This window comes from Vigna radiata, chromosome 5, assembly GCF_000741045.1.
Source record: "Vigna radiata var. radiata cultivar VC1973A chromosome 5, Vradiata_ver6, whole genome shotgun sequence".
NCBI lineage: Eukaryota > Viridiplantae > Streptophyta > Magnoliopsida > Fabales > Fabaceae > Vigna > Vigna radiata.
This window is the reverse complement of record NC_028355.1, coordinates 28,278,988-28,291,023: the sequence shown is the minus strand read 5'-3', so window position 1 is coordinate 28,291,023 and position 12,036 is coordinate 28,278,988. Positions and strand designations below refer to the sequence as shown.

Genomic DNA, 12,036 nt, shown 5'->3' with positions numbered 1-12,036 from the left:
ATCATAAGTGCAATTCTTCCCCTGCAAATTACCCTTTTTGGAACTTAACAAAAGTTGCTAAGTAAACAGCTTTCAAAAGAACTGAGGTAACCATAATAGTTTTATTTCAGTAACCAAAGAAATGGTATATACATAAATGAAGAAAACAAATCAGTAAGTGTGACAAACAAAATGCATTTGAATATGAAGGAAAAACTGTGCAAACATCAGAAGAGTAAACAATCATTAAAAAAAGATGTAGGAGGAGTTGAAGATTTGAAAGAAAAAAAAATTTGGACCATTTCTCGATTTGTGCGTGTCATCCTTGCGCAGGGGCCATGCTAATCTTCTCTGTATCGTTCCAATTTTATCGGATGTCCCCGAAGGGACACTGCTACGACGAGGCTGCAGAGTTATAAACAATTGGTTAGTACGGTATTCGAGCGAGGTGGGACTTCTACCCTTTTTATTCCAAATTTACAGCCCTGGTCTGGTGAGTGAATAGTGAAATTTTCACTAAAGAAGATGCAATTCAAAGCTAATAAAAACTAGTTAAAGTAAAAATAAATTTTCAAATTTATAATAAAATTTATCATTACGATAACAATTTAAAACTTACAGTGAAATCTTCCGAAAGTGTAAAAGTTCAAACTTCACGAAAAAGTTTAATGTTAATTTTTCAGAATGAGTTCATTAAATTTAGTTCTCCCTCAAGATCTTCTTCCTCCCATCTTGACGAGTATTCTGGAAAGTTCATTCAAAAAGTTTTTTATTTTAATACTTTAAAATATCTGAAAAAGAATATTTCACAACAAATAAGCAAATACACTTGATGAATTATATTATTTTTAATAAAAAATATTAATTTAGGACGAAACAATAAAAGTAATCATTTGTAATATTATCTATTTATATAGCGTTAGATTATTGTTTAATAATGAAAGTATTACACTTCTGACTTTAGTTAGTTTTGATATTTACAAATTGATCTTATATATTAGTGTATTTTAAAATAAATACCCTAAATTCAACCATGAAGAAAAACACTTTTTAAGAAACAATGTTTTTGTATTAACGTGAGACTCGTAATCTATCTATATTCTTTGACATTTGCATTTAAGCAAGTTTAAGTTCAGATGACAATTGCATAAAAGTGCTTTGAGTCACAACAGAAAAATTAACATATACATTCTTCCTTAGATGGTGCAACCAAAAAGGGATTTATTAAAACGTTGTGTTGTTCATATTAGACTAAGTCATTTAGATGAAGACTTGAACTTCACTTGAGTTGAATCACTTAGAAACATTGAGCATGTTTGGATATTGTCTCAAAAAACTGAAAATTTGAATTCTGCACAAATCCATTCAAAGGACTTAACACACATTGATCACGCTTGATTGCAGTTTCTGTTTTTCTGTCTTTTCTGATTTACACAGTTCTGTTAACCTGTATTCTTGTTGCTCTGTGTATAAATAAGCTTTCAATTTTCTATTCTCTCTTATTTCTTGTTTATCTTCCTTATGTTTTGTCATTGTTCTTGTATCTTACAAAGCCATAATAGACCAGAAATGCTTGAATAGAATGAAAACCCAAAGAGTTGCCGCAGCATGCAGTTATAGAATTCAAGATGAACTCGTAACAACAAAAAGTGGTAACAGTAATCACCATACCATAAATAAACAAAGATTCAAGTTTTACTTTCAATTATATTGAAGATAAAAATCTAAGAAAAGAAGTTAAAATTCTTTTTCATCAATGAATTCCAGAAGAAGTTTAACCTTTATCATTTCACACTATGCAAATATGGAAACAGAAGCATGATGATGAGCTTGTGTTCAATCTTGACATTGCAGCACATGATGATGAGCACAGTAGCCACTAACACGATGAACACTTAAATTACAACATTTATGGTTTTGAACCAAAATTCAGCAAACTAAAATGTAGTTTAACTCTAATATCGTAAACTAATAATATATCTTGTGACATCCATCGTAGTACTACTTCCAGAAAGCAATTATCTTTTGTGCAATCATCAGAAGTTGGAACAATCAGTAAGTGAAGAAATGGTATATACATAAATGAAGAAAACAAATCAGTAGGTGTGACAAACAAAATGCATTTGAATATGAAGGAAAAACTGTACAAACATCAGAAGAGTAAACAATCAATAAAAAAAGATGTATAGCTGAAGATTTGAAAGAAAAAAAAATTTGGACCATTTCTCGATTTGTGCGTGTCATCCTTGCGCAGGGGCCATGCTAATCTTCTCTGTATCGTTCCAATTTTATCAGATGTCCCCGAAGGGACAAGCCCCCACTGAAGCTCTGTGATTATAAACTGCTTGAAAACTTTGTACCATACCGATGTGGGATTCGCACCGATGCATTACTTGCAGCTCCCAGAAACTGAAGTAAGAGGACAAAGCAACTTCCACCTGGTGGGAAAGACACTCTTCCAAGTAAGAGGAAGCACTGAGATTGTGTAATGTAAAAAGGTGAAAAATTAATAGTTAATAATAATAATATAACTGATATTACTTCTTATTGTAAAAATATGATTTTTAGATGGTTTAATAATAAATTAGAGAATAATATAATCGTAAATAATGTTACTTAAAATTAAAACCGCATTAAAAGCTGAAGGTTTATTTACTGCTAAGAGTGAAAAAACGAAAGGGTTACAGTTCGTTTATCGTCTTTGTCACTTAGATGCTTACTGTTTGTGTTAAATTAATTTAACGTAAAATTCCACGTCCATTTTTAAGGAAAATTAGAACTAAATTAATTTTTTTAAAATATTGAAATTATATTGAAAAAATGTCCAAGAAAAAAAACTATTTAACCTCCTTCTTACTGTTATTATTATTATTATTTCAAAATTTAAAATTAATTTGTAATGTTTCCATGTTTGCTTGAATTTTATATGCACTGAGAAATTAAAAAATCAAAGAGAAAAATGTAAAATTAGGGAAATTAAAATCACTTATAAATAAAACTAAAAAGTACAAATAAATTAATAACAACTTAAGTTTAGACTCCATCGCATATATCATTTAAGTGAACATTTTTGGAAAACAATAACTACTAAAGCTTTTAGAAATTTTAAAATTGTATTTTCAAAAGAAAAAAAATTCAAACGCACTAAATCTCAATATTTTGTTCAACTTAATCATACACGGTGAAGTTAAGCTAAACAATATATTTATATTTTATCAATTATATAATAATTACGGTGATTAAATTTTGAATAATTAAAATATTATAATTGTAGAGACCTTAAAATAAGATAATAATGAGTGAAATGAAAGAATGTAAAGAAGAAGAATTTGGAATTTGGATAAGGTGGTGGAGTTTTGAGTTCATTTGGGACTGAACTAAGAGAATACAATGAGAGGGTATGCATTGTCCTTGACCAATTTGCTGCCTCCTTCCCATTTCAGCATAGACATCAAGTTCAAATCTTTTGCTTTCTCCATTGCTGCAACTCACTCTCTCATCCCAACACCAAAACCCTCTCTTCTCCTTTCAACCCCTCATTCAAAATCCAATTCACACTTCTCATTTTCTGTTGCTGCTCAACAGCAACAAGTACAACCCGGTGAAGAAGAGAACATTCAACTGGTCTCCTCTATCAAAACTGATTACAATGACATACTCATAGTGGACACCCCAAAGGCTAGAATGTTACTCCTTGATTCATCTTGTACTCCTCTCACCTTCTCTCGGTCTGAATTGCTTTTAAAAGTTCGAACTTTTCTTCATGGATCATCTGGATCTGAAAAATATTCAAATGTCGTTTTGCATTTCCTTATAAATTTTGTACTATTTCTTGTTTGTGATCAGTCTCCTTCAGCTGTGTGCCAAGGGTAATTGATGAGTCAGAATTTGTTTCTTTTGTTGCAGACAGTGTTCACAGTGTTCTTTACCATGGGTCAAAATGGACTTGTTCTTATTGGGTATGTATGCTACCTTGACATTGTTTGTTTTGTTGTATGCGTGTGTGTTTGAGACATACGTCCAAACGGTAATGGGCGGTGTATGTTGTGTAAAAGTAAAACTTCTTTTTTTACAAAGTAATGATGTTTGGATTGCTTAGTGTCAAAGTTTGAAATGTTGTTAAAAACACTCGTTCCCCTTATTGTGTGATTCATACATCAAATTCATGATCATATTGATTATAGGATGTTGTGTAGTTGTGTTCATATTTTACTTGCAGTTTGTTTGTAGACACATTCACGAGGTTGAGAACCAATACTGGTTTTCATATAATTTTTCTTTGTTCAGCTCATCCTATTGATTCGGATTTGATATATTTTAAATAAAAACTACTAACTTTACTCCATAGGAGTTTTGAATTTGAGAAAACTTGTTGACATTGCTGTATAAGCTCTATATCAATTCTGATAACAGAAGAGTAGGGTTCAAGAAGGTGTTAAACTAGTGTCTGGATCAAGCCTGTCATATTTAATAGCAAAAAGTTTGTCTAATTTTTTATTTGATGCAAGAAACTGGTGAAGCATTTTTAATGCTATGTCAAGATCAATCACGGCCTCTGATCTTGCATTTGTTGTCTAGTGAAACCTATCCAAAATGAAATTCAATCATTTCTCATGCTGAGCAACTGGCTCCATCATATGACCATTGAGTTCTGTAGTGTTATATAAAATTTTATTTGTTCCTTGCTTGTGAATAATGCTACGCAATGTGACTGATATATTTAGTCACACTATTAAACTATAGATGTAGTAACATTACTTTAGGGTCAATATGAATGTTCTATGTGGGGTGCCACTGTGCTTGAAAGTAACTGCGTAATCATTTTCGGATTTATCTTCGGTTGTCATATTCTTTTTGTGTTAAGGTGAATCCAGGTGCATAAGTTGTATCATTGCTGACTTTGTTACTTGTATGCTATGTATCTGCATTGTACTTTTGCATTTATGTGCACATTGTTTGATCAATTGTTCATGCCAGGGGTTACTGAATTTGTTGCATTAAACAGGATGAATTTGCGAGCTTGCCAGCTATTGTTCCAAAAGGTCCCATTGCTATCTTAGGTTTGGTAATTCATTTAATTTTAAGAAGGCATCTATTATAGTCTGGGAATTTCTAAATATCAGTGAACTTGTAAGTAATCTCATACTGCTTTTATATCCTGCAGGGTGGTGGAACTGCAGCTCATCTGATGCTTGACTTATGGCCTTCACTGCAACTTGATGGCTGGGAGATTGATCAAATTGTAATATATGCTTCTTTTCTGCAGAGATATTTTTAATAAATTTAAATGGAGTTTCTTTGGTTTACCCCTTTGGTTATTTATTTCTGTGGTAAATTTATATCTATGAAACAACAATTTTCACTGAAACTTGATTATCAAAATTGAAACATCGTAGTCAGTGATAACTTAAACGAAATAATCAACATCCCATTTCTACTTGTATATTGCAGAAACAATAATCATAATTCAATGAATAGGCCTCTGATTCTGTCTTGAAAAAAGTGCTTAGAAAAAAATAGCCAGAGTTTGAGTGAAATGCTTATATATTTGCACTAAGCTATCAGATTACTGATATTTGTATGCATGAAAAAAATAAGCATTGCTTATATTCATAAGAACAATAAATAAGAATTGAACTACTTTCTAGGATCTTATGGTATATTTTTGAGGATACCAAAAATCTACGGTGTTGTCCTCTCCTTGTCTCTTAATGTTTATTATTTCTTTTATATTTATGTTAAAAAGAAGACTTACTAGATCTCAGTACACTCTAAGGCCTTGTTCACTTGAGTGGATTTGGGAGAGAGTAATTGAGAGGATTTGAAAATAAATTTTTTTGTTGTTTATTTGAATAGATTTGGAGATAAGTGAGAGTGGATTTGGAAGTAAATTTTTTTAATCTGTCACATAAATTAAATCTTATACTAATTCTCACAAACTTTACTTCCAAATCCCCTCTCGCTTACCTCCAAATTTAATCAAATAAACAGCAAAAAAAAATTACCTTCAAATCCTCTCAAATCCACTCAATTACTCTCCCTCAAATCCATTCAAGTGAAAAAGGCCTAAGTGAAAAATATCTTTTCTATTTAAACCTTTTATGATCAATGTTTTCGATTAAATTTCGTTCCTTATTATCCTACTATCATATTCACTAATTGATTTGATCCCTGATGCATGCATTCTAAACCCCCCTTTTTTTTTTCTTGAAAATCCAAATATTATAGTTGATTGATAAAGTGAGAGATTATTTTGGCTTATCGGATTTGGAGAAGACAACAGAGGATGGTGGGGTTTTAAATATTCATGTTGGTGATGTCTTCGTTCCCTCAAAGGATTTTCGCGGAAGATATGCTGGTGAGTCATTCACATTGCATATTGCTTAGTTTATCTAGCTTCTCATACTACTTTTATTTTCTACCTGTACTTCTTAGTAAAGAAACTCTGCAATTGTTTATGTTCTCATCCACTTGCAATATTTCAACAATTCAGCTCACTATATGACATCTCTTATTTCATCATTTTTTTGACGGGGATACTATTTTATAATTATTGGCTAACTTATATTTGTTCAATTATCAGGCATTGTAGTTGACTTGTTCGCAGATGGAAAAGTTTTGCCTCAGCTACAAGAGGTATGCAGTTTTCCTACACACAGATATGCATGTTCTAGGTGATTCTGAAACTCTTCTTTGTCAAATAACATCTCGTGTACCTTGCTCTTTTTGCAATTGTAGTGTCAAATTTAAGCTTCTGCAAATGAAAAGTATAAAACTGAATTGGTATCTTTATGAATATTTTTACTTAGTCCTGCCATTATCTCATTTATTGACCAAATTTACAGTATGTTTTGGATTTTGCATTTTTGTGGCACAAGAAGAGGAGAGTTAATGGAATTTGGATACTTTTCGAATTTTTCACACAACCACGCAAACGGTCTCGTGAAGTTTTTAAAGTACAGGGTCTTTGTCTTCATCTTTCTCTTAACACGACATGATCATGTGAAAAACATGCCAAAAAATCGAAATCCAAAGTTAAGGTGAAAGTCTAAGCCATGTTAGGCTCATAAAATCTCTGTACAATATGTAGAAATAGTGTATGGAGCAAGCTAGATACTCCCTCAGGCCTACAATGACTGCACTTTAAGGTTATTTCATACATATGAAGAACAACAAGTATATCTCTTATTGAAACAATTTTTTTCTAAAATGGCCTCATTTTTTCAATAAAACATTAATTTGACTGAGATAACATAATTGATTTGACGGCAAAAGCATTAATGTTTCATGGGAAAATAGTTTGGAATTTTTTTGAAGGCTAAAACTGTGATCATTGTGGGATGGATAGTAGTTATCAAAGAATATAATGAAGTATTATGGAAACATAAAATCTGTAAACATAAAATGAAATTCCTGTTAAACTGATGATATGGAATTAGAAAGCAGAAATGAATCATTAAACCATTGTAAAACAAGTGATTAAGATTGAAATTTTCTTAATTATATATTAGTAAATTCATACATTGATGTGCTTAATCTGTTAACTTGTTCTTTTTCATGATAAAGTCAAGGACAGAATGATAAAAATTGAAATTTTACTGTCTCAAATAATTTTAGCATTATGTTTCAGAGTTTTTAATGCATTCATCAGGTTAATACATGGTTGCAATTAGAAGAGAGATTGATGGCCAATGGTCGCTTCATGGTAAATTGTGGTGGTGTTGGTGGTGGGCCAAGTGCCAGAGATGAAAGTACTCATCCTGAAACTTTGTGGAGTGGTAAATCATGGTTATCAAATCCAGCTATGAAAGCACTATCCGAAGCATTTCCGGGACAAGTAATGCTTCTGTTTCTGATCTCATTGTTTTGTTGTTGTTTCTTCATTATTTCATGCATTACACAACACCAGTGCTTTCTGTGCTGTGAAGCTAAAAGATATCTTTATAGGGATTCCTCAGTTGAGTTTTGTGTAGTTAGAATTCTAAGTATGAATCTAAGTCCCACATTGGATAAAAATGAAAAAATAGTAAAGATCTATTAATTTATCGTCTTAAGGTTTTGGATAAAGAGTAGTATGAATCTCTTATGTGGTTGAGTCTGTCAATTTGGTGTAGTGTCAAAATTGATATTTTGGAATTCAAATATTTAAGATAATCTTTTAAGATGTTTATAGTTTGTGTTTTGAATTTCTCAGGTAAGTTGGAAGAGGATGCCAAAGGAATATGGTGCAAATTTTATGGCACTAACAGGACCTTTGCCTGATTTGAAGTCTTGGTCGGCTAGTGTCCCTTCACCTCTGAGCCAAAGTGTGAAGAATTGGAGACCTTTGTGAGCTGGTTTCTTCGATTTTATCTTACCTATCCATAGCTAATGACAAAATATTTTGGTAAGACATGGGCCTTTAGGGAAAATGAACATATATCTAAAGGCAGGTAGCTTCTTCTTGCACCCCCATAAATTTCCCTCTGCACTTTTTTTTTCAGATTGTAAAATCTAAAAGTAAAATATGACTTCCAAAAGTTTAAAAAGTTAAAGAACAAAATAATTTTTGAATTATATAATGAGAAATCATTTGGCTTTTGGATTATAAATCTTGAAGCCATTTTTAATTTTGTAATCTAGAAGTCTTTTCTTAAGGAAAGGAATAGTTTTCGAATTACATAATAAAAATTATTTTAAATTTTTGAATTAATTAAAAATTTATTTCACATTGTCAATCCGAAAATGGCAATTTTTATATTATATATATATATATTTTGAATCGTGCTATTTGAAAATATAATTATATTTTTCATATTGGTGTTTTGGAAACAACTTGTAAATGTTACGTTTTGGAACTTAAAATTAGAATTTTAGGTTGTATATTTCAGAATTATAGAAGAATGATGTTTCATGAATGGGAGCAATTGCTTCCTGCACCCCATCAATTGCACCTCATCTCAGTAACTAGGTACGTGTTGTTCTCTGTGCACAGTGTCCCTTTTGGCCTTTCGCATATGGCGTCAAGCATTCTCTCGTCCATTCGATCCAACAATGAAAGAAGAGGATTAGGTTTATATTAAAAAAATTCATAAGGTCACTTTTGACATTCCACATATTTGATTGGGTGCAGAAAGCAATTGGTTCCAACAATCAAAGATGGACTATATTTCACTTATTCTTGGACAAAATAATAAGGATTTTTCTTCCTGTAATTCATAGTTACTAATTGCACCAAATATGAACAGAAAAAATTTAAAATACCCTTTCTCATCTGCACCATTGCTATTACAGAGGAAGAAGAAGAGAGATGATGTATTGTGGAAAAAAGTTCAGTCTAGAATGCATTTTTGGTATTCTGAAAAACTTATTTTCATAAATGTTGTTTTCGAAGGTTCTTTTCAAATGTTGTTTTGAAAAGCTTATTCTAAAATTTCTGTTTTGAGAATTATATTACGTAAATTCCAGAAAAATTATTCCAAATAATCCAAAAATCAGCTTACGTGAAAGTGAAAAATATTTTTTTCAAATTGAACAATTCTTTTAAGAAGAATAACTCTTGATTTTTCGCAATGCAGAATGATATAGAGAAATATTTATAAAAGAAATGATATCCTTTCTTAGATGTACTTTGAAAAGAAATAAAGTAATTCAGTATTCCAATTGATATATTGGAAAGACATGAATTTTGACAAAAATATTTCGTATTAATTGAATATTGATATAGGTAATATTTGTGGAGACAGTATGAATATCTTTATTCTCATTCTCCTACTTGTTCTTGTTTTAAAACACATTTGATCAGGTAATCCAAAAAACTTAAATTAAATTTTATTTAATTTTTAATTTAGTAATTTATTTCTCATATGCCTCTAATAATTTTTATTTTTTATAATTATTTAATTTTTATCTAACTTTAGTTTGATATTTATACAATTATAATTTCTTTCATATTTGATATTGAAACAAATAAAATATATATATTTTTAACATTAAATATTTGATATAATGTTTTTATTTTTTGTAAAAAGATTATGTAATTAATATTTCAAACAATAAAAAAAAATCAGAACACATGTATGAATTACAAGTTGTTTTATGTCAGTTAAACCTATAATTTAATAGGTATAAAGTGTGAGACGGTAACAATTTTTAAATGATGCCAAATCTTTTATACCAATTGGACCAAGAATTAGTATAGAAAATGACACAGTGACAAAGTTGTAATAAATTACAAGTTGTTTTATATCAGTTAAACCTATAATCGATATAGAAAGTGAAATTGAACAAGGGACTCTTGAGTATCCAATACACAAAGTCCATCATCTTTCATTTTAGCACCTAAATCTGGAGAACTCTTCATGCAACGACAACAGTGCTAGTTTTCACAAGTCAATCAACCTACAATGAGCTCGACAATGGGTAGGGCAAGGTAAAGGAGGTGTGAGTGGTGGAGGAGTGAGCTGTGGAGTAGCAAGCGAGCGATTAAGGCGCGAGCATGTTCCTTGGAAAGGATTTTGACCTCCTTTGGAGTTCAATAAGGGTTTTGAACATTGAATCGACAATGGTTTCTTTGTTATGAAGAACAAAGAAGGAAGAAGCAAGGGTGTGTCTGAGTGATTTTTGAGTGAGAGAGAAGAGATTTTCAAGTGAGTTATGGAGATGTGAGGGCTTGAAGGAGCGCGATAATGAAAATTTCAAGTCAGACAGTGTGTAAATAGTCCTTCGTTTTTATTTTAAATAATCATTTTTTTTAAATCTATATAAAATCAGTAGGTAATTTCTTTACTTACATACGGATCTTGCTTGTCCTTCACAAATGTTCTCACCCTAATGTGTCACATAGTCATACAAAAATTACATACAGAAAATCAATAAGAAATACTTTTTTCGTTGCCTACAAAAAAAATTGTATGTAAATCAATTTTACACATACATAGGTAAAATCTGTATATAATATCCACATTACATATGAATTCAAATATGTATGTAAATATCGATAGATAAGTCATATCTTTCTTGTGGTGTCATTCAAGTAAGTCTTTGTCTCCAAATTCGCATTCGAACAAGTTCCTTAAGGAATCCATGTCGTTCTTGGTTGATTTTGTGGACTTCCATTTCTAGAAGGAGGTTGGTTTTGCTGTGAACCCATGTGTGTTATTGCAGAAGTGTTGAACGTCGGTGGTGACAACAGATGCGTTTGAATGTGCATTCTTAGAAGAGGAAAACAAAGAAAACAAAATAAGAGTTTCATGTTATACCAATTGTAACCTTAATCGATATGAAAAGAAAGAAACCTTTTATACTAATTATGAAATCGTTATAGAAAAAAATGAAAACTTTTTATAGAGTCTATTTTATATCTATTTCTAAATTAATATAGAAAACCTTTTTTAACCGGTATAAAAAAAAAACTTTTTTACATTAGTAAATATATTCGTTTCTTGATATAAATAACATGACAAAAACATTTCTATTATATGAATAATTATTTTGAAAATGAGAATAATTAATAATCAAACTGTCCGTTATCTCAATGTCATCCTATGTAAACAAATTTACAAACCTATTTAAATCTCATCCTCTTATAGCTAAAATTTAATCACCTAAGTAGTAGTCTTGAAGGAATAGTATCCGACAATGTAAATACTTGAATGATACTTTGAGCTACACACTCAATCAACATAGTATAAGTATCTCTTTTGATGAGCAAAATCAATAGCATCTATATAATGACAAAAATTCTTCCAAAGCTATGATAGAATGTCCAACCTATTTGCCTTCTTGGGATGGCAAGATAAAAATTATTATTCAAAACACGAGATAAATTAATTAAAGAATACTGCAAAAATAAATTTTACAATGTTTTAGCTTATATACTGTGGCAATGGTCGCATATATAAAAATAATATTAATTCCTAATTCTATTGTAGTGGTCATAAGTCATAATTTACAAGACTTTTTTTATTGAAGTATGTTAGTACATAAAATTTAAGATGTTATAACCTTCAATAAAACTTTTAAATCATAGAAATAAAATAACAAATATTTTTTTTATCTGAAAAGTAAATCTTTTAA

The 12,036-nt window shown here is 30.5% G+C and overlaps 1 protein-coding gene across 3 annotated transcripts; it reads left to right on the top strand.

Moving 5' to 3' along the window:
* The first annotated feature begins 3,307 nt into the window (after window positions 1-3,307).
* Window positions 3,308-8,461, top strand: LOC106761068 (probable polyamine aminopropyl transferase). 3 transcript variants are annotated; one of them, XM_014644563.2, is made up of 8 exons: window positions 3,308-3,685; window positions 3,886-3,938; window positions 4,985-5,044; window positions 5,144-5,221; window positions 6,208-6,337; window positions 6,563-6,615; window positions 7,631-7,816; window positions 8,174-8,461. In XM_014644563.2, exons 1-8 carry the CDS (start codon window positions 3,370-3,372, stop codon window positions 8,309-8,311), a joined length of 1,014 nt encoding a protein of 337 aa, XP_014500049.1. In that variant the 5' UTR covers window positions 3,308-3,369; the 3' UTR covers window positions 8,312-8,461. The 3 variants fall into 3 exon arrangements, with proteins under 3 accessions (XP_014500049.1, XP_022637032.1, XP_022637033.1); XM_022781311.1 differs by having other exon boundaries at window positions 3,826-3,938; XM_022781312.1 differs by having other exon boundaries at window positions 3,568-3,685; window positions 4,985-5,021.
* Window positions 8,462-12,036: the final 3,575 nt, after the last annotated feature.

Bases quoted from the DNA above. Each gene is read 5' to 3' on its own strand.
- LOC106761068 (XM_022781311.1), top strand. From the start codon at position 3,370: ATGAGAGGGTATGCATTGTCCTTGACCAATTTGCTGCCTCCTTCCCAT. The intron at 5,045-5,143 runs GTAATTCATTTA...TATATCCTGCAG, and splicing joins CCATTGCTATCTTAGGTTTG to GGTGGTGGAACTGCAGCTCA. The intron at 7,817-8,173 runs GTAATGCTTCTG...TGAATTTCTCAG, and splicing joins CCGAAGCATTTCCGGGACAA to GTAAGTTGGAAGAGGATGCC.